Source organism: Ochotona curzoniae, unplaced genomic scaffold, assembly GCF_017591425.1.
Source record: "Ochotona curzoniae isolate NIBS_2020 unplaced genomic scaffold, NIBS_Ocur_1.0 scaffold_4506, whole genome shotgun sequence".
In the NCBI taxonomy this organism is placed as follows: Eukaryota; Metazoa; Chordata; class Mammalia; order Lagomorpha; family Ochotonidae; genus Ochotona; species Ochotona curzoniae.
Genome location: NW_024467119.1, coordinates 43142532 through 43160957, shown reverse-complemented (window position 1 = coordinate 43160957; position 18426 = coordinate 43142532). Strand labels below are relative to the sequence as shown.

At 37.5% G+C, this 18426-nt stretch overlaps 1 protein-coding gene across 4 annotated transcripts in view; it reads left to right on the top strand.

The window, feature by feature from the left end:
• TBCK (TBC1 domain containing kinase) overlaps positions 1–18426 on the top strand; it is a 173593-nt gene that overhangs the window by 59138 nt on the left and 96029 nt on the right. For 3 of the 4 annotated variants that reach the window (XM_040967202.1, XM_040967201.1, XM_040967205.1), the window contains 7 exons: positions 934–983; positions 1165–1294; positions 2325–2423; positions 3760–3822; positions 5194–5320; positions 9637–9687; positions 13726–13809. In XM_040967202.1, the coding sequence (XP_040823136.1) occupies positions 934–983; positions 1165–1294; positions 2325–2423; positions 3760–3822; positions 5194–5320; positions 9637–9687; positions 13726–13809 (604 nt within the window). The remainder of the gene's footprint in view (positions 1–933; positions 984–1164; positions 1295–2324; positions 2424–3759; positions 3823–5193; positions 5321–9636; positions 9688–13725; positions 13810–18426) is intronic. The other variant, XM_040967204.1, reaches the window with a different exon arrangement.

Genomic DNA, 18426 nt, shown 5'->3' with positions numbered 1-18426 from the left:
GGGACGATTGCATATGCTCTAAGCCACCAAATACTTGAGATTTTGCATTACTGCTGTCTGTCCACTTTGGTTTTGAAGGATACTGTAATTTTGGCAATGTTTTTATTTGGGGCATCACTTGTTTCACACTTATTGTGGGAAATAATCATTGATTTCTGTGAGCTGCTTGAATTGTGGATTTTCCAACTATGATGTGAAAAATTCCTTTGAATCTTTTTACCTTGAAATGAAGAGTAATAGGGAGGGAAGAAAGGAGAGAAAGAATGAATAAGAGTGAACAAAAGAGAAATCTACTAGTTTATTCCCCAGATTCCCACAGTGGCAATCCTGGGCAAGGCCAGAGCCACGAGCATGAATTACAAGGAGACAGGACAGAGTTTCAGATACCTCGCTGCCTCCCAGGTGCATTACAGGAATCTAGTAGGTTGGAGTGGAGGCACACCTCCATCGTAAGCACTGGAAATATGATTGAGCATCCTTAGCGATGACTTCGTTGCTCAGCACCACTCAATCCCACATTTACTTTTGATTTAATTTGTATTATGTCAAACTAAAAATAAATTTGACTTCATTATTTAAGCAATGGGTACATGTAAAAAATATATATTTCTTTAATAATCTTCCCTCATAAAATTTAAAACATTCTGTCCACTAAATTCTAAACTGATGTTAGCAATTCTGTGTTGTGTTTTAGAACGTACCATGATCAGTGTCTAACATGTATGCGTGATACCTAGTGGTGGAAAAAGAATGAGAAAGTATTCTGTATACTTAAACAATCAGTGGAGGCATTCCTAATTACTTTTTAGATTCTATTTTGCACTTTTCTCAGTCCTTTTTAAAATTCATAATTTTTACAATACTTTTCTTGCAATCACAGCTCATTTGTCTGCCTAAGAGAGTAATACATAAACATTTTGTTTTTAAATTCAGAGATTGAAAGATGTTGGTGGAGAGGCGTTCTATCCGTTACTTGAAGATGAGTAAGTATAGATAGTCTCAGTTTGTATTTCTTTTCAGTTTGTCTTAGATGTTGAAAAAAAAATTTTTTTTGACATTTTACAGTAACGTATTTCTTAAAGAGAAAATAAAATTGTGATTCTCTGTTCTATTAAATTGTTGTACTTTCCTGTCAGTTACATTGCTTTTGTTCTTCTTTCACAGCCAGTCTAATTTACCTCATTCAAACAGCAATAATGAGTTGTCTGCAGCTGCCACTCTGCCTTTAATTATCCGAGAGAGGGACACGGAGTACCAGCTGAACAGAATCATTCTCTTTGACAGGCTGCTGAAGGTGGGGCTTCTCGGGCATGAAGTGCTAACAATAAGCTAAATACAACGAATGCTTTAAAGTTTTGTTAATTCTTAGGGGGTCTGGATGTCATGAAAAGGCGCACTTACAAATTATCTTTTTCCAATTAATTTTACTTGTTGTAAAATGACATATTTATGGTAAATAAAATCAAAAATTAAAAACAATATGATAACATGCACAACTATGTCAAATGGTTAGCAAATCTTTTTTTTCTTTTAAAGAAGATTTAAGAAGATGGAGGTAGGTAAATAGTATAAATGCAGTTAGCAAATCTACTCACATTGTTTTTCCTCACTACGAGCTTTTAAAATGATAAATGAAATAGGCGTTTTTGTTAATCAAATTAAAAAATGAGCATAGTTACCCTGATATTGGAACTGTGATTATTTTGCAATAACTGTAAATTGGAACATATTGTGAAATGCTGTGAAAGTATACAAAATTTGATGTCTAAATCTTTTGTTGTAATAATTCTCTTCTATAAATCTCTCCTACAATATAAATTTGTTAAAAAGATAAATATGTGTGCAAGATGCAGAGATAACTATAATAATGCTTCCTACAAGGTACTTTTCTTTGGAATTAGAAGATGTTTATTTTGTTAAAATTTTGAAATCCATGCGTATTTTGTGATAATATGTGTTTTCTTTGAATAAGTTTAATACCCCTTGCGTATCACCAGGTTTTACAAAGTGCTTTACGTGTTACTTGTTTAATACCTGGTAATATAGCCATCCATATTACTCATTCATAAGCCAGCCAAAGCACAAAATAGCTATTATTTTTAAAAGTAGAATAAGCTCTTTTTTTTAAATATATTGTGCGTATTTGGTGTGGCTTGCAGTTTAGCTGCTTAATTTTATGTGTTTGTACCAACAGGACTAGTCCTTGTCCATACTTAGAAATTGATTGTAGATGATGGTTTTGTCACTGATATATTTAGGGTTCTAATAATAAAAAGTGATATTTGGAAATTAGAAATATTCTTACCTTGTATATCATATCCTAGGCTTATCCATATAAAAAAAATCAAATTTGGAAAGAAGCAAGAGTTGACATTCCTCCTCTGTTGAGAGGGTTAACTTGGGCTGCTCTTCTAGGAGTTGAGGTAAGAAGAAAAGGGGGAAAAAATTGAAGATTTGATTATTAGAGCATATTTTTGATACTATAGTTATTCAAATTGAAAAATCATGTAAGTTTAAATTTCAAGAGGCCTTCTGGTAAAAGGTTATAAAAATTCTCATTAAATACATATTCCAAGGAAGTAGATACTGAGACTAGTGAATTAAAAGATTAAACACAGACTCAGTTACAACGAGGCAATCATATACCACTGCCTACAGCGCTGGTATCTTTTCTGGGTGCTGTTCTAGTCCTAGCTGCTGCTAATGTGTGTGTGAGAACAGTGTGAGATGGTCCAGGTTCTTGGAACTCTACACTCATGGGGGAGACCGCTTGGAAATTTCTGCCTCCTGGCTCTCACCTGACCCAACACTAGCTTTTGAGACCATCTGGAGTAATGAACCATTGGATCTGTCTCTCTGCCTCTGTTTCATTCTCTAACTCTGCCTTTCAAATAAGCAAATACATCTTAAAACACATACACACAGCTAAGTATGTATGATGTTGAATTCTGCTTTTTTAATCCAAATTTCTAGTTTTTATTCTACCATGATGGTAAAACAAAAATAATTTTTATGTTTAGTTCTACAAAATACAAACAAAGTTTGAATAATTTATTCCATTATTTCTGCTGTAACAATATAACAGAAAAAAAAGTTAGTGAATCCTTTATTGTCTGATTGTATGATTATATCATATCCACTGTTTAAATTATCACAAACTTCTGTTTTCTGGTGTTATCCTCTCCTTTGAATAGATTTCACTTTTACACTCATTACCAATGTTAACAAAAACCTTTCTTTATGATGACACCAGGCTCCCATAATTTTGCTTCTCTGTGCATGTTCTTACTTGAGAGATAGCAATGTCCAGAGGAAAGGTCTGTAAAGTGTTATGCTAGCCCGTTGGTCCGTCTGGCTTACGTAAATCAAACTGTGCCTCAGCACAGTGACTCATAACCTGTCTCTGACCTTCATCAGAGGTTGTCAGAAATGTAGAACACTTCTCTGAAACTGAGATATAACATGGGTTGGAAACCTTAATCTGGAGTTAGTTTCTAAAGATACATGCTTCTAAAAAATGTATTTTCCTCTACAGGTTGAACAGCCCTAATAGAAAATTCTAAAGTCCAAATAAATCAGCATCAGAACTTTAAAAATAAACAGAAAATGCTATGCAGACTTTCTAAAAATAAAAAAGAAATTGAAATATGAAGCATTTCTGATCTCAACATTTTGGATAAGGGATTCTGAACTAGTGTTTTCAGTTTTATTAAGGATGTGATAAATTAATGAATTAATGTATCTTTTGTTTTGTTGCAGGGAGCTATACACGACAAATATGACGCAATTGATAAAGACACTCCAATTCCTACAGATAGACAGGTATGATTTAGATTGCCTTCAGCAACCTATAATAATTCTACCAAAATGTTTAAATTTGAAAAAGCGTGTGGAAGTTTTCTTCCTTTCATCATGAATACTCAGCCATTTTTAGACTAAGCATAGCTGTAATAAATTAGAACAGCACATAAAACACTTCAATTAGGCTTTTAAAAAATTTTTAAATTTAATTTAGTGTTAGTTGTTCTAGTTTTTAACAGAGTTATTACAAATAAAAGCTTGCTCCAGTGGCGCAATCAGTGAGCACACGGTACGTATACCGAGTTCATACAAATAGAGCTCAAAGAATACATTGATATTCCCTTCCTCCTTCCCCTCTAGTTTCTGTCCTGCGCATCCTACTTCCCCCCCTTTCTATTTTTTTCAAGTTTGAGATAGCATATTCTGAATTTACATTCTTCTCAAGGATTGCATGCTCCACCAAATATAAAGTAAAAGCCAAAAACATTATACTTTGGTATGACATATGGGCAGGGGATATAAACAATAACCCAATAGAAACATGGCCGTCTCACCCGTATACACTGAATGTTAAAATAATCACAGATCATCGAAACCAAAGTAGCACAGCATTTCAAGTAAATTTTTTTTAATGACTATACTTCACCGAAGAATTTTCCCTTTATTGCAAAGAGAAGGTGATGTTGAAAATTGTATTAACACAAGGTGCTTTAAAAACTGTGGAAATGGAATTTGTGGAAAGAAATTATTTAGATGTATACCTACTTTTCTTTTAGGAATATGTATTTTCCTGGGCCTGGTGCAATAGCCTAGTGGCTAAATAGAGTCTTTGCCTTGCATCCGCCGGTATCCTAAATGGGTACCAGTTCATTTCTGGCTGCCCCACTTCCCATCCAGCTTCCAACTTGAGGCCTGGGAAACCAGTCAATGAGAGCCATAAGCCATGAGACCCTGCACCCATGTGGGAGACCAGGAAGAAACACCTAGTACCTGGTTTTAGATCAGCTCTGCTCTGGCCATTGCAGCCACCCACTTGGGGAGTGAACCAGTGGAAGAAAGATCTTTCTGTCTGCCTCCTCTTCAATCTGAATATCTGACTTGCCAATAAAAATAAATAAATCTTAAATAATATATATATTTTTTCCATGAACTTTCAAAGAACTTTTATATGCTGTTTTTTCTGTTCATATGTGTATACAATTTCTTGATTTGTCTAACAGGAAGTTAAATATTTCAAATACTTTAGACAATAGGATAATGCAAGGAATCTATTCAGAAATTCAATTTTATAGCCACTCCTCTTTGTTTCTTATGTAGAAATAAAGATTAAGAGTGTATTGGACCTCACTGCGATTTTTAGCTGATGTACTTTGTTGCTTTTCTGTTTTACAGATTGAAGTGGATATTCCTCGCTGTCATCAGTATGATGAACTGTTATCATCACCAGAAGGTCATGCAAAATTTAGGCGTGTATTAAAAGCCTGGGTAGTGTCACATCCTGATCTTGTATACTGGCAAGGTAACTTTTTTTTACTTGTTAAGAATTCTTGTAGTTTTAGGAACCTGAAATATGAATGATAATATTTGTATTGTTTAAGATACATTTGTTTAAAAGGCAAAGAGAAAGGGAGAGAAAGATTTTCCAACCACTGGTTTATAACCCAAATGACTGCAGGAGCCAGAGCTGCACCAGAACAAAGTCAAGAGCCAGAAACTCCATACAGGAGTCTCACACAAATGGCAGTAGCCCAATTATTTGGTGCATATTGCACTGCTTTCCCAGGCACATTAACAGGGGCCAGATGGAAACAACACAGGGACTTACACTGACTCATTCATATGATGCTGCCATTGCGAAGCTACGGATTAACCTGTTGTGCTCTGAGGCTTTTCCTTATGACTGAAAGTTTTTAAGTTTGTAACAAGATCGAAACATGCTTCACTTAAAGAAAAATCAGCATTAAAGTTCTGACTCATTTGTTGAAAGATCTGTATGAGAGCCTTGGAAAAGACCTGTATAAATGCCTCCTATACATCATTCAAATGTTTACATTTAAAATAAAGCCACTGTCACCTTAATACCAAAGCCAGATGAGGACCCAACAGAGAAAGAGAACTACTGACCATGTCCCTGATGAACACAATGAACACACACACGAAATCCTCACCAAAATCCTAGCCAATAGAATTCAGCAGGGCATCACCCAGGTCATGCACCTCGGCCAGGCAGGATTCCTCCCTAACATGCAGGGATGATGTAACATATGTAAGTCAATAAATGTGACACACCACATCAACAAATTGAAAAATAAAAGCCATATGATAATCCCAATAAATTCAGAGCAGGCATTTGATAATAAGCTAACACTACTTGATGCTAAAATCTTAAGCAAGATAGGCTTAGAAGGAATATTTTGCAACAGAAACAAAGCAATTTACATAAAACCCAATAGAAGCATCATACTAAAGGGGAAAGACTGGACACTTTTCCACTAAGATTTGTAACTAGTTAAGAATGTCCACCTTCATCACTGCTATTCAGCATACTATTGTAAGTCCTCACTAGAGCTTTTAGGCCAGAAAAATAAATTGAATGAATTCAATTGGAAACAAGATATTAAAATTATCCCTGTTAGGGCTCTGCACGGTAGTCTAGTAGCTAACATCATTGCCTTGTATGCGCCAGGATCCCATATGGGCTCCGGTTCTAATCCTGGCAGTTCCACTTCCCATGTGGCTCCCTGCTTGTGGTCTGGGAAAGCAGTTGAGGCCAGCCCAAAGCCTTGGTACCCTGCACCCACGTGCGAGACCTGGAAGAGGCTCCAGGCTCCTGGCTTCAGATTGGCTCAGTTCTTGCCATTGAGGCCACTTGGCGAGTGAACCAAGGGACATAAGACCTTCCTCTCTGTCTCTCCTACTCTCTGTATATCTGACTTTGCAATAAAAATAAATAAATCTCTTTAGAAAACATCCCAGTTAGCAGATGATATGATTCTCTAAAAGGGGAACCAAAACAGTCAATCAAGAAACTGCTATAATGTTGCAGGATGACAAGGTGCAAAATTAATAAACATAAATTGATGTCTCTAGTTTGCAAAAATAACTCCATGCCTGAGAAAGAGCTTGTCATTAAGTTCTGTTAAATAGAGGGGAAGAATCTTAAACACCATAAAATAAATCTAATCAATGGTGTGGAAAACCTCTATAATGAAAATTACAAAACAATGAAAAAGGAAATAGAAGACATTAACAGATAGGGAAATTTACTGTGTTCCTGGACTAGGACTATGTACAAAGGAAGCAAAATCTGGGCATATGAAAAAATGACCTACAACCCTACATTTATAGCAGTACAATCCATAACAGTGAAGACATGTGAACAACCCAGACGCCCTTTGAAAGAGGAATGGATGAAGAAGCTGTGGCAGATCTACTCTGTGAAATACTGCTTGGCCATTAAAAGATGAAATTCTACCATTTGCAACAAAATGGTCCCAATTAGAGATACAAGTGTAATATGCTCATCCCAAAAGGACAAGTACCATATGTTCTCTCTGATAGAACACAATCTTCCTGCAAAATAAAAGTTCAGGGTCTTGCGTGATGACCCAGTGGCTAAATCCTCGTCTTGCATTTGCCAGGATCCCATGTTGGCGCTGAATTTGTCCCAGCTGCTGCCCTTCCCATCTCTCTTCCTTCTTGTGGTCTGAGAAAGCAGTAGAGGATGGCCCAAGCTTTGGGACCCTGCACCTGAGACCCAAAAGAGGCTACTGGCTCTTGGCTTCTGATTAGCTCAGCTCCAACAACTGCAGCCTCTAGGTAGTGGTCCAGCAGATAGAATACCCTTCTCTCTTTCTCTCTCTCTTTCTGTAGATCTGCCTTTCCAATCAAAGTAGACAAATATTTTAAAAAATAAGAAAGCAGTAGATACATAGGTTAACATGTATTCTCATGCATATGTTCTCCTAGTTGAACTATATAATGGATACTGGGAAGTGAAGATATGTTGCAGAATGCATCTCTACTCCTGAATGTGAGGAGTATGCCCAATGAAACCGTTAAATATACCTTGACAATAGGATATTCTGGCTACCATTGTCTGTACCCACAATATCATGATACACTAAAAAGTTTAAAACAAAACAGTTTGCCATCATGATGATTAGCACTATTGGAAGAATATCTTTGATGTTTTAATGTTTGTGAATACATTTACTAATACTTTTAAAATAATTTTTGTGACTCCACATTTAAAATAAATTTTTATATGTAACAAATGCAGAATGAAAATTGTATGCATGTATGCATATTTAATCAAAGTCCCGTCAATAGTATTAGCATTTCTTTAAACACTCACTTCTTTATATTTGAAACCTACTGATTTCCTCCTCTGGTTCTTTATAGAACATTTAATAAATTTCGTGGATTATAATCATTCTACCATACTGTGCAACAGTGAGATTTATTCCTTTTTTCTAACTCATTGTGGTGCTCATTGTCCAACTTCTAACACTCATTCCCATTCTTGTAGTCTCTAAGTAATTACTATTCAAATAGCAATGTAATTTTATATCATAATTCATTTTGTTTAATCAAGATTCTTATTAATGGTTAATAATTTGTGCTTATTGTTACTAGAAATTAAACGATAGGCTATCAGCTTGAATTGCTTTTTTTCTTCTTATTTCTTCAATACCCTATTTATCCTTTTGCCATTGTTTTTGTGATCATGAAACAATTGAAAAATACAAAGTCCATTCCACCAATATGTTAATGTGTTTTTATGAGCAATTATTTTTATATTTCAACTTTCTATTTCTGGCCATAGCTAACATGAAACATTTTTTAAAGTTCTGTTGGGTTTTTTTTTTTTTTGAGACAATCTATATCTAGAAACAGTTTGGGGATATTTATGTAAATTCTTTGCAAAGACATGAACAACATTATCAATAAAATAATGTATTTTTATGTCAGTTAACAATTTTCAAAATATTTAATAATCCCAAAGGGAAAAGGATGTATAAAGCAAGTCTTCTTGTCTTACATGAGAAAATATACAGTAAAATAAGTAACTGCCAACTTGAAATGATTAGGACCAGATACATTTTCTCATCAAAATATATTTCTGTTGACATCATAATCATATAACTGATTTGTATTGGACATTTAGTACCTAGCAGGCAATGTAACTTACCCTTTACTGTAACTCATAAAATTCTATATGAGTTCTGTAAAGAGCTCCTGCAAAATGCATATTATGAAAAGCTTTTGTATAGATTTCAGGTTTTTTGCATCAAAAATAAACTTATTAAATTCTTATTAAATTCTCTTTTAAATTCATTTTCCACGAAGTTTTTTTTTAAAGATTTATTTTATTTTCATTGGAAAGGCAGATATACAGAGAGGAGAGACAGAGAGGAAGATCTTCCATCCGATGATTCACTCCCTAAGAGAGCACAACGGCCAATGCTATGCCGATCCAAAGCCAGGAGCCTCTTCCGGGTCTCCCATGCGGGAGCAGGGTCCCAAGGCTCTGGGCTGTCCTCGATTGCTTTCCCGGGCCACAGGCAGGGAGCTGGAAGGGAAGCAGGGCCGCTGGGATTAGAACTGGTGCCCATATGGGATCCCAGGCATGTAAGGCGAGGACCTTAACCACTGAGCCATCGCACCGGGCCCTTCCACGAAGTTTTAAAAACATTTCTGCACATTATGGAGTAGATAAAATGCATAATCTAAATCTGGAAGTAATGTAATGTAAAGAACTGAATCAGATAACTATGTAGTTTGGCTGGATTATATTAATTTGACCCCTTTTTCTCATCCTTTCTGCATCAGGTCTTGATTCACTTTGTGCTCCATTCCTGTATCTAAATTTCAATAATGAAGGTAAGTCTCTCTGTCATCTGAATAATTATAGTTTATATTTTCCTAAAATGTTTGAATCAAACCAAGATTTCTGTTACTACTTTAAGATTCTTGCTCTCTCCCTTGTAAATGCTATAAATTTTACGAAATAATCTGCTTGATAAATCTTAGAAGATATGAAGATTTATTATTATCACTGTTATTATTAGAGAGGTGGTTGTGATCAGGATGCAATTAGAGATTTAGTGGGATCTGGATTGACTATTCTAAATGCATTTATCTACACTGGTGATAATGTTAAATTTTCTAAAGATTGGTTTTAGTTCAAGTACACTTTTTTTCTAGATTTTTTTTATCAGAAAGATTTACAGAGGGAAGGACAGAATGGTCTAGGCTGTTCCCTGTGGTGGTTCTTGTGCTCACCTGCAGGGACTGTGTCCCTGGAGAGGAGTTGTTAAGCTCCTCCATCACAACCTTTCCCAATGCCAGATCTGATCTCACACACACTGGTGGGTCCATGGCCCAGCTCTGCTTAGTCTACCTCCTGTCCTAGTGGGAATAGTATCCTTTCCGACTGGCCCTCGCCATTCTGGTTCTTACTGTTGGGCACTACAGACCAGACAAGCCTGGTCCACACCCACACACAGATCACGCTAGCCCAGCCCATCCTACACTCATCCTTGTTCTCAGCAAGCACCAGTGGGTGCTGGAGTCTAGCCCAGTCTGGCACATCCAAGACCCAGTCCACACCCATGCCAAGAGAGACTGCTGCTATGTCCCAACCAGACCTCAGCCCCTACATTGGCCCTCATGCTCACCCATGGGAACCACAGTCTTGCCAGGGTGTCCCCTTAGCTCCCCAACCAGGCCTATTTCTAGTCACAGATTTTGTGCATGCTGGTGGTTGCTCTGACCCAGCTTGGAACTGTCCTTCACCCATCTTAGACTTTGCCTTTGGGTGCTGCAGCCTGGCCTGACCTGGCCTACCCCCAGTCCCAACTCTTGCTGGTGGGTGTTGGAACCTGGCCCTGCTCAGTCTGCTCCCATACTTGGCTCATGCAAACTGGCAGGTGTGATAGCCTAACCTGGCATGATCTGCACTCCATCCTGGTTTCTGCTCTTAACCACTAGGCTAAGGTCTGCTCAGTCCTATCCAATCCACTCCCTTGCAAAACCAACCCATACACTTGCCAATAAATGGAGCTACCTTGTCCAGCCTGCCCAAAACCCAGGCCTGGACCATGTGCTCACCATTGGGAGCTATGACCCACTATTGGAGTTGCCCAGGTTGCCCCACTTGGCTCACCTCCAATCCCAAATCTTAAACATGCCAGCAGGTGGCAGGTCCCTACCTGGCACAGCCTACCCCTTCCTCCCAGCCTTTGTATGACCTGGTGGATGTTGCAGCTTGGCCCACTCCACACCCTGTTGTAGGATGTGCATGTGGGTGCTACAGCCTGGACCTGCCCAACCTATTCCAAGCTCCAGTACCCGTGAGTGTTGGTGGGTTTCATGGTCACGCCTAGCTCATCCCATCACCACCTGAACACTTTTTTTGGTTTTAAGATGTATTTTATTTTTATTGCAAAGTCAGATATACAGAGAGTAGGAGAAACAGAGAAAACCTTTAATATAATGATTTACTCCCCAAGTGACTGCAATGGCTGGTGTTGTACCAATCCGAAGCCAGGAGCCAGGAACTTCCTCTAGGTCTCCCATGTGGCTGCAGGGTCCCAAGGCTTTGGGCCATCCTCGACTGCTTTCCCAGGCTACAAGCAGGGAGCTGGATGGAAAGTGGGGCTGCTGGGATTAGAACCAGCGCCCATATGGGATCCTGGCATGTTCAAGGTGAGGACTTTAGCTGCTAGGCTATGGTGCCGGGCCCCACCACCCCAACTCTTAAGCTAACCATCAGATTTGTAGTTCAACAGTGTTAGGCCACATATCCCCCAGAGTCTACCTCATAACCTGGTTTGCTTGTGTGCTGGTTAGTGTCATGGCCCAGGCTAATCTGACCTGTCCCCTGTTCTGACACTAACAGGTACTGGGATCTAGCCCTGCCAGACAGGCCCCAGCCATAGCTTTGTGTGGGCTAGCATGTGGTGGTCAGCAATGTTCCATGCTAACAAGCCTAGTTTAGAATTCCCACGTGGGCTGGTGCATTGGTCTGACCCATATAGGTTTTCCGATCTCTCACTTCCAAAACACCACTTGTTAGTCTTCTGACTTACCCGCAAGTACAATGGCCTTGTAGTTGGGAGTCCCTCAGGAGTCGTTCCTCACCTGCATATAATGCCCTTATCCAGCGATGTCCCTCAATAGCAATTCCTCACCTGGGCATTAATCCACCACTCACCTTCACCTGTGCAATCCCCAGTCTCCCTGAAAATATACGATCCCACGTTCCGAGTGTGCTGCTGGTGGCCCAAGAGTTTCACCCAGTGCCATTGGAACCCAGGTCCCTAGCAGCTGTTGCATTTGGGGTGGGAGTGGGGCAAGGTTCCTCTTTCCCCTACCCTCCATGGCAGCCAAGACCCACCCAGGCAGCCACCTGACCCACGTGGGGGAAGTTTCCACTACGCTCCATGGCTGCCGGGGCCCTCGAAGTTTACTTTCAAAGAAGTTGCTATGGGCTCTGTTTCCCTCTCCATTTTGCTTCTTCGATGTCTATCTTTGAAATACCTGCTCTGTGTGAAAAGTTTTTTGTTATTTTGTTCTTTTCCCTGAACTTACACTGAACTTTGTGTTTCGGGAAATTTGTCTTGTGTCTGTTATACATTCTAGTTATTTATACAGTAATAATTTTTGTCTTTTTTTTTTTTTGGACAGCGTTTAAATTTTTTTTCTGTCCATTTTCTATAGTACCTTTTTTGTACTAGATTTTAAAATGATCTACTTGTTAAAGTTTATTGATTCTAATCCCAAATTCCTACTTCTGTGACATGTAGAGAACCTGTTTTCATATACTGACATGAATTTCTGGATACCTAATCTCAGAATCTCCATTTATTTAAAATTCTGTATCGTTAGAATTGTGCAATTGAATTTAGATACCATAATCTCAAATAAATTAAATCTTGTTATTTGAATGGATTTTTCAATGTACTTATTGGATCCTGCCTGGTGGCCTGTCACGTTGCTGTGACATTTCATTTGGGTACCAGTCCCGACTGCTCTACTTCTGAATCATCTCCCTGGATATGAACTGGGAAAGCAGTAGAGGATGGATTAAGTTCTTGGGTCGCTGCCATCATGTGGGAGATCAGGAGGAAGCTCCTGGCTTGTGACTGCACATTTGCTCAGCTTCAGCTGTTGTAGCCATGTGAGGAGTGAACCAGTGGATGGAAGACCGCTCTAATTCTCTCCTGTCTATGAAAGGTGTCTTTGAAATAAAAAGCAAAAGTAAATAAATCTTAAAAAAAAATAGTTTTAAAATGTGCATTTTCTGATACCCTCACTGATTGATTAGTCTAAACAAGTTTTTGCTGTGATAATTAGACATAACCAGTCATCACTACTCTTGATCCAAGAGTAATAAGATTCTGTATTTGAAATAACAGGTTAAATCTAGTGATCTTAAATCCAAATTTTTCAGACCATTGTTTGTATCAGCAGTAATTAAGGATTAGGAGGGTTATATAATTTATTTGTCATGGTAATCATGTTTAGAGAATTAAAAATGTACATAGTTATAGTTGTAGGATAGAGATTACCACAGTAATTTGAAATTCTAGAAAAAAAACATTACTTTTTAACAAATACATGTTTTATGTTTGACAGATATTAATTGTACATATTTATCAGGGTCTCTTATACATGCATATGAGGTTAAATTGATCATATCAAGTTCACTGACATGCCCATCACTTAAAGAATTTGACATTTGTTTGTGTTCAAAATGTTCAAAAAGGATTATTTTATGTTCCTGTTTTCTGTTTTAGAACACAGTGAACTTTTCCCCTTAGATTTTGACTTTAGGAATGTGTACTTAGTGAATGATGCTGGTCAGTCATGTTATTCACTAATTCTTGGTGATTTTTGCCCCTTTCTTTTTCTTAGCTTTGGCTTATGCATGTATGTCTGCTTTTATTCCCAAATACCTGTACAACTTCTTCTTGAAAGACAACTCTCATGTAATCCAAGGTAAGCAAATGTCTGCTTCTCTTTTTACAGGGAAGAGGTACTTAAGTCAAAAGTAACCAATATTTGATTAGATTGATGATTTTTATTCAATGAAATATAGTAATGATAGATCACTAAAACTCATGAAAGTGATCGAAAATTTAGTCTCTTCAATCCACAAAGAATTATGATAGTTTTCTAATTACCTAATATTAGCTCTCAACCCAGGGTAAATGCTTTTATGCTAATTTAAGAAAATAAGAAAATGCTGTTTGTCTCTCTCTCAAAGTGCATATGAAATGCTTTGGTGTGGAATAAACTTAATATGAGTAGTAGTATGGTTAAAGGATTAAAAAATCTTTTTCATTAATTTCATTTCCATGTTTAACACCCAAATTGCCCCTCCATCAGAGTTCAGAATTCAATTAGAAAGACTGACTGACCATTCAGTCTTCTTATTTTCTGAACCGCTTCTTTGAAGTAGTAGACTTCTGAATCAAACACTACAAATCCTAAGTTTTACTATTTGTTATATAGTTTTGGACAGTTAAGGTTTTTCTTTTTTTTTTTAATTTAAACTTAGCAGTTTATAGCATTCAAGCAATATTTTATAGAACTTTGTGCATTTTAGGATAGTCAAAGCAGACTTTAAACTCTCACAAGCCATACATTAACAATCGAGGAGTGGAACAGTCTTAGGTCGGTGAGCAGAGATATCCCCAATAACTTAGCAAGTGAGAAATACCTGAACTCTGGATTCTACCCAGTAAAGTCTAGGAAAAGCCAAATTGGGAACCTGACCAGTAAGGTACAGGCTGAGCAATTACAGGCCAGTTGACTTTTTCCTGTCTGTTGAAAGCTTTCTATATTAGTCTCTGTCTGAGCTAATTGGGGGCTCCTGAGCAACCCTGATGGTCAGTGCAAGAGAGGATGGGGAGCCAAAGTTGGAATTAAGTAAGGACTAGAGAAAGCTCCAGAAGGAAATTTACAATTCTTTTTTCTCTGAGGACCACCCAGGGCTCCCGGCTATTGTTCCAATGTCACCAGACCCTATGAGAAGGGTTCCGGGCTACTTCAATCCCCTGTTGTAGATCCAGTTGGAAATCACTGACCTCAGAGTTCTCTGCCTAGGAGGCTACTCAGATTCCCTATGATCTCCTTTGCAGTCGGGATCTGGTCCTTGGTTTCCATGCTGACAATCCTTGATGAAGTATCCACTGCTTCTGAGGAGAAGCACTTGGGAGGCTTCCGGGGGTTTTTGGGATTAGGATACAGACCTCCTCTTATCCTCCGTTCTGCTCTGGGATCCCTTCCTGCTCTGTGTGTATGACCTCCTGTTGAGAGGCTGTCAGGGTTACTCTTGGATCCCACTGTAAGTCTCGATGGTTTGGGGGCAATTAAGCTTTCTGATAGTATTTTCCTTATATCAGAAATGAAATCTTGTCAAAGTTAAAATGAAAATCTAAATACCAGGAGCATAGAAATAATAAATAAATGCTACTATTTATTTATGAGTGCTGTTATTGCTGATATAATTATGGTGGCCCTATATATTTTTCGTTTTACCTTTTTTGTCATAAAGTGAGGAGAATTCACATATTTCACAAAAACAATTTTGGAACATAGTGATATTTACCACCCTACCCTCCTCCCCCCCCCCCCCCCGCTCGCATTTCCCACCTACCCTCCTCCTACCTCCTTTGATTTTTTTTTACGTTTTGCAATGACATACTTTCATTGCACCTTGCAACCATAGGCTTAACAGTCCTTTAGGCAAAAATTTAAGCACATAACAATTAGAAGGAAAACCTATTCCTGAAAGTGTAGACAAAATCTATGAACAGTAAATAAATCTTAAAATGTCAGTCTGATTCATATAGATTTCATTTTTTATACTGTATGTGTTAGTTACCACAGACCTGGATACACATGATATTTCTGTTTGGGGGACTGGCTTATTTCAGTAAACATAATGGTTTTCATTTGCATACATTTTGTTGTAGCATAAAGGATTTCATTTTTTTTATGGCTGAGTGATATTCCAAGATGTGTGTGTGTGTGTATAATATATACATAATTTCGATGAACATCTAGGTTGATTCTGTATCTTAGCTACAGTGAAGTAAGCTGCAAAAAGCATCAGTGTATAAGTAACTCCATTGTATGCTGGTTTCATTTCATTTGCATAGATTCCTAGGAGTGAACTCTCTGGGTCACATAGGAGATCTATTTTCAGATCTATGAGGAATCTCCAAACTGTCTTCCTTAACTCCATAATGGTTCTACTATTTACATTCCCTACAATATTGCACTGGGATATCTTTTTTCTCACATTCTTTGCAGCAAGTGTGTGTGTGTATGTGTGTGTTTTGGGTGAGAGCCATTCTGTCTGTGATGAAGGGAAATCTCACTGTTACACTATGGTTTTTATTTGCATTTCCCTGATGGTTGGTGGTCCCAAGAATTTTTTCATGTGTCTGTCAGCCATTTGTATTTCTTCCTTTGAAAATTGACTTTTCATGACCTTTATCCATTTTGTAAATTGATTATACATTGTTGTTGAGTTTCTTGAGTTCTTTATAGATCCTAGATATTAACCCTCTATCAGTTGCATAATTTGAAAATCTTTTCTCGCATTGTTCACTTTTATGACTCTTTTCCTTGCAGAGTTTTCCTTGCCTGTGGCTATGTCCTGCAGAGTTTTCCTGCAGTGATTTGATGGTATCAAGTCATAGATTTAAACCCTTAATCCATTTAGAGTTGTTTTTGAATAAGGTATAAGGAAGAGGTCTTGTTTCTTCTTTTGCACACCTACATCCAGTTTCCTCAGTTCTATTTGTTAGAGAGACTGTCCTTGCTCCTTCAGTTGATTTTAGCTTACTTGTCAAAAATTTGTTGGTTATAGATGTGTGGTTCTTTTCTGGAACATATGTTATGTTCCATTAATCTTCGTGTCTGTTTCTCTGTCAGTCCCAGACTGTTTTGATTACAGTTTCCTTAGTTTGTCTTGAAGTTTGGCATTTTGGTACATTCCATTTTGTTTTTGTTGTCTCCTATGTTTTCATATGTATTTTTAGCATTTTTTCTAGTTCTCAGAAGAATGTCATAGCTGTTTTCATTGAGATCACATTGAGTCACAAATTGCTTTTAGTACATTTTGATACTAATTCAGCCAGTCCACAAACATTGCAGATTTCTCCAGGTTCTCGTGTCATCTTCTGTTGTATTCTTTAATGTTTTATAATGTTTGCCTTAGAGAGCTCTCAAATCCTTGGCTAAGTTTGTTCAAAAGTATTTAAACTTATTACATCTATTGTGAATAGGACTGATTTCACTTTGTTTCTCATCTATTGTGTTTGTGTATATGAAGTTGATTTTTGTGTATTGATTTTATGTTCTGCAGTTTTAGGAAACTCTCTTATCAGTTCTAACATACAGAGAATCATGCTATCTGCAAACAGGGATAGCTTGACTTTGTTGTTTTTAATTTGTATCCTTCTGATTTCTTCTTTATTGCTTAATGGCTGTGGCTGCAATGTCCTGACCGTATTGAACAGCAGTGGTGAGAGTAGGCATCCATGTATGCTTCCCAGTGTTGGTGGCAATGCTTCTAGCATTTCTCTATTCAGTATGGTACTGGCCATGGGTTTTTCATATGTTGCCTTGATTATGTTGAGGAATGTTTATTGTATAACCAGTTTGCTTAAAATTTTGGTAAAAGTTGTTGTATATTATCTGACGCTTTCTGTTAATCTTTAAAGGCAATCATATGGTTTCTATTAGTCTATTAATGTGATAAATCACATTTTTTACTTGATGTGTGTTGAACCATCCATGCATACCATAGATAAATCCCACTTGATCAACTGAATTTTTTCTAATGTGTTGTTGGATTTGATTAGCTAGTATTTTTTTTAACAATATTGCACCTATGTTCTTCAGTAACACTGATTCTCTTTATTGTCTTTCTTTTCACAAAAAAAGAAAAAATCCTTTTCAAACTTGAAATTCAGCAAGTATTTCTCTTATGAAATCTTTTCAGACATGATGCATCTTTTCTTTGCCACAGATCAAGCTATTGCAGCCCTTCCACTTCATGCTTTGTGCTATTACAGTGGTGTATACGACGGTCTCATTGGCTTATAATTACTTACTTTCATAGGTATCTCCTATATTATCTTATAAAATGTCTTTGCAAAAAGAATCAGTGTTGCTTATCTTAAGAGCCTCCATTTATGAAAGCAGTACCTGTTACAGTACTAGTAAAACTATTTGTTGAAAGATTAAATTGAAACTTCTAAAACATTTTCGTTTATTTGAGAGAGAAACAGACAGGAAAAGGTACAGGGATTAGGTGAGAGAGAGAGAAGAGGAATAGGCAGAGAGAGAGAGGAGAGAGAGGAGTGCATTTTCCAGGCATTTACTCACTTCTCAGATGATCACAATAGCCAGAGCTGGAACAGTAAAAAGCAGGAATGAAGAATTCCATCCAGGTTTCCTACATGTGTGTCAGGGGCTTTAGCACTTAGGACATGGTTTGTGGCTTTCCTAGGTACATTAACAGGAAAATACATACATATACATATATATTATACACACATATATATTTGTGTACATGTGTATTGTATAACATATGTT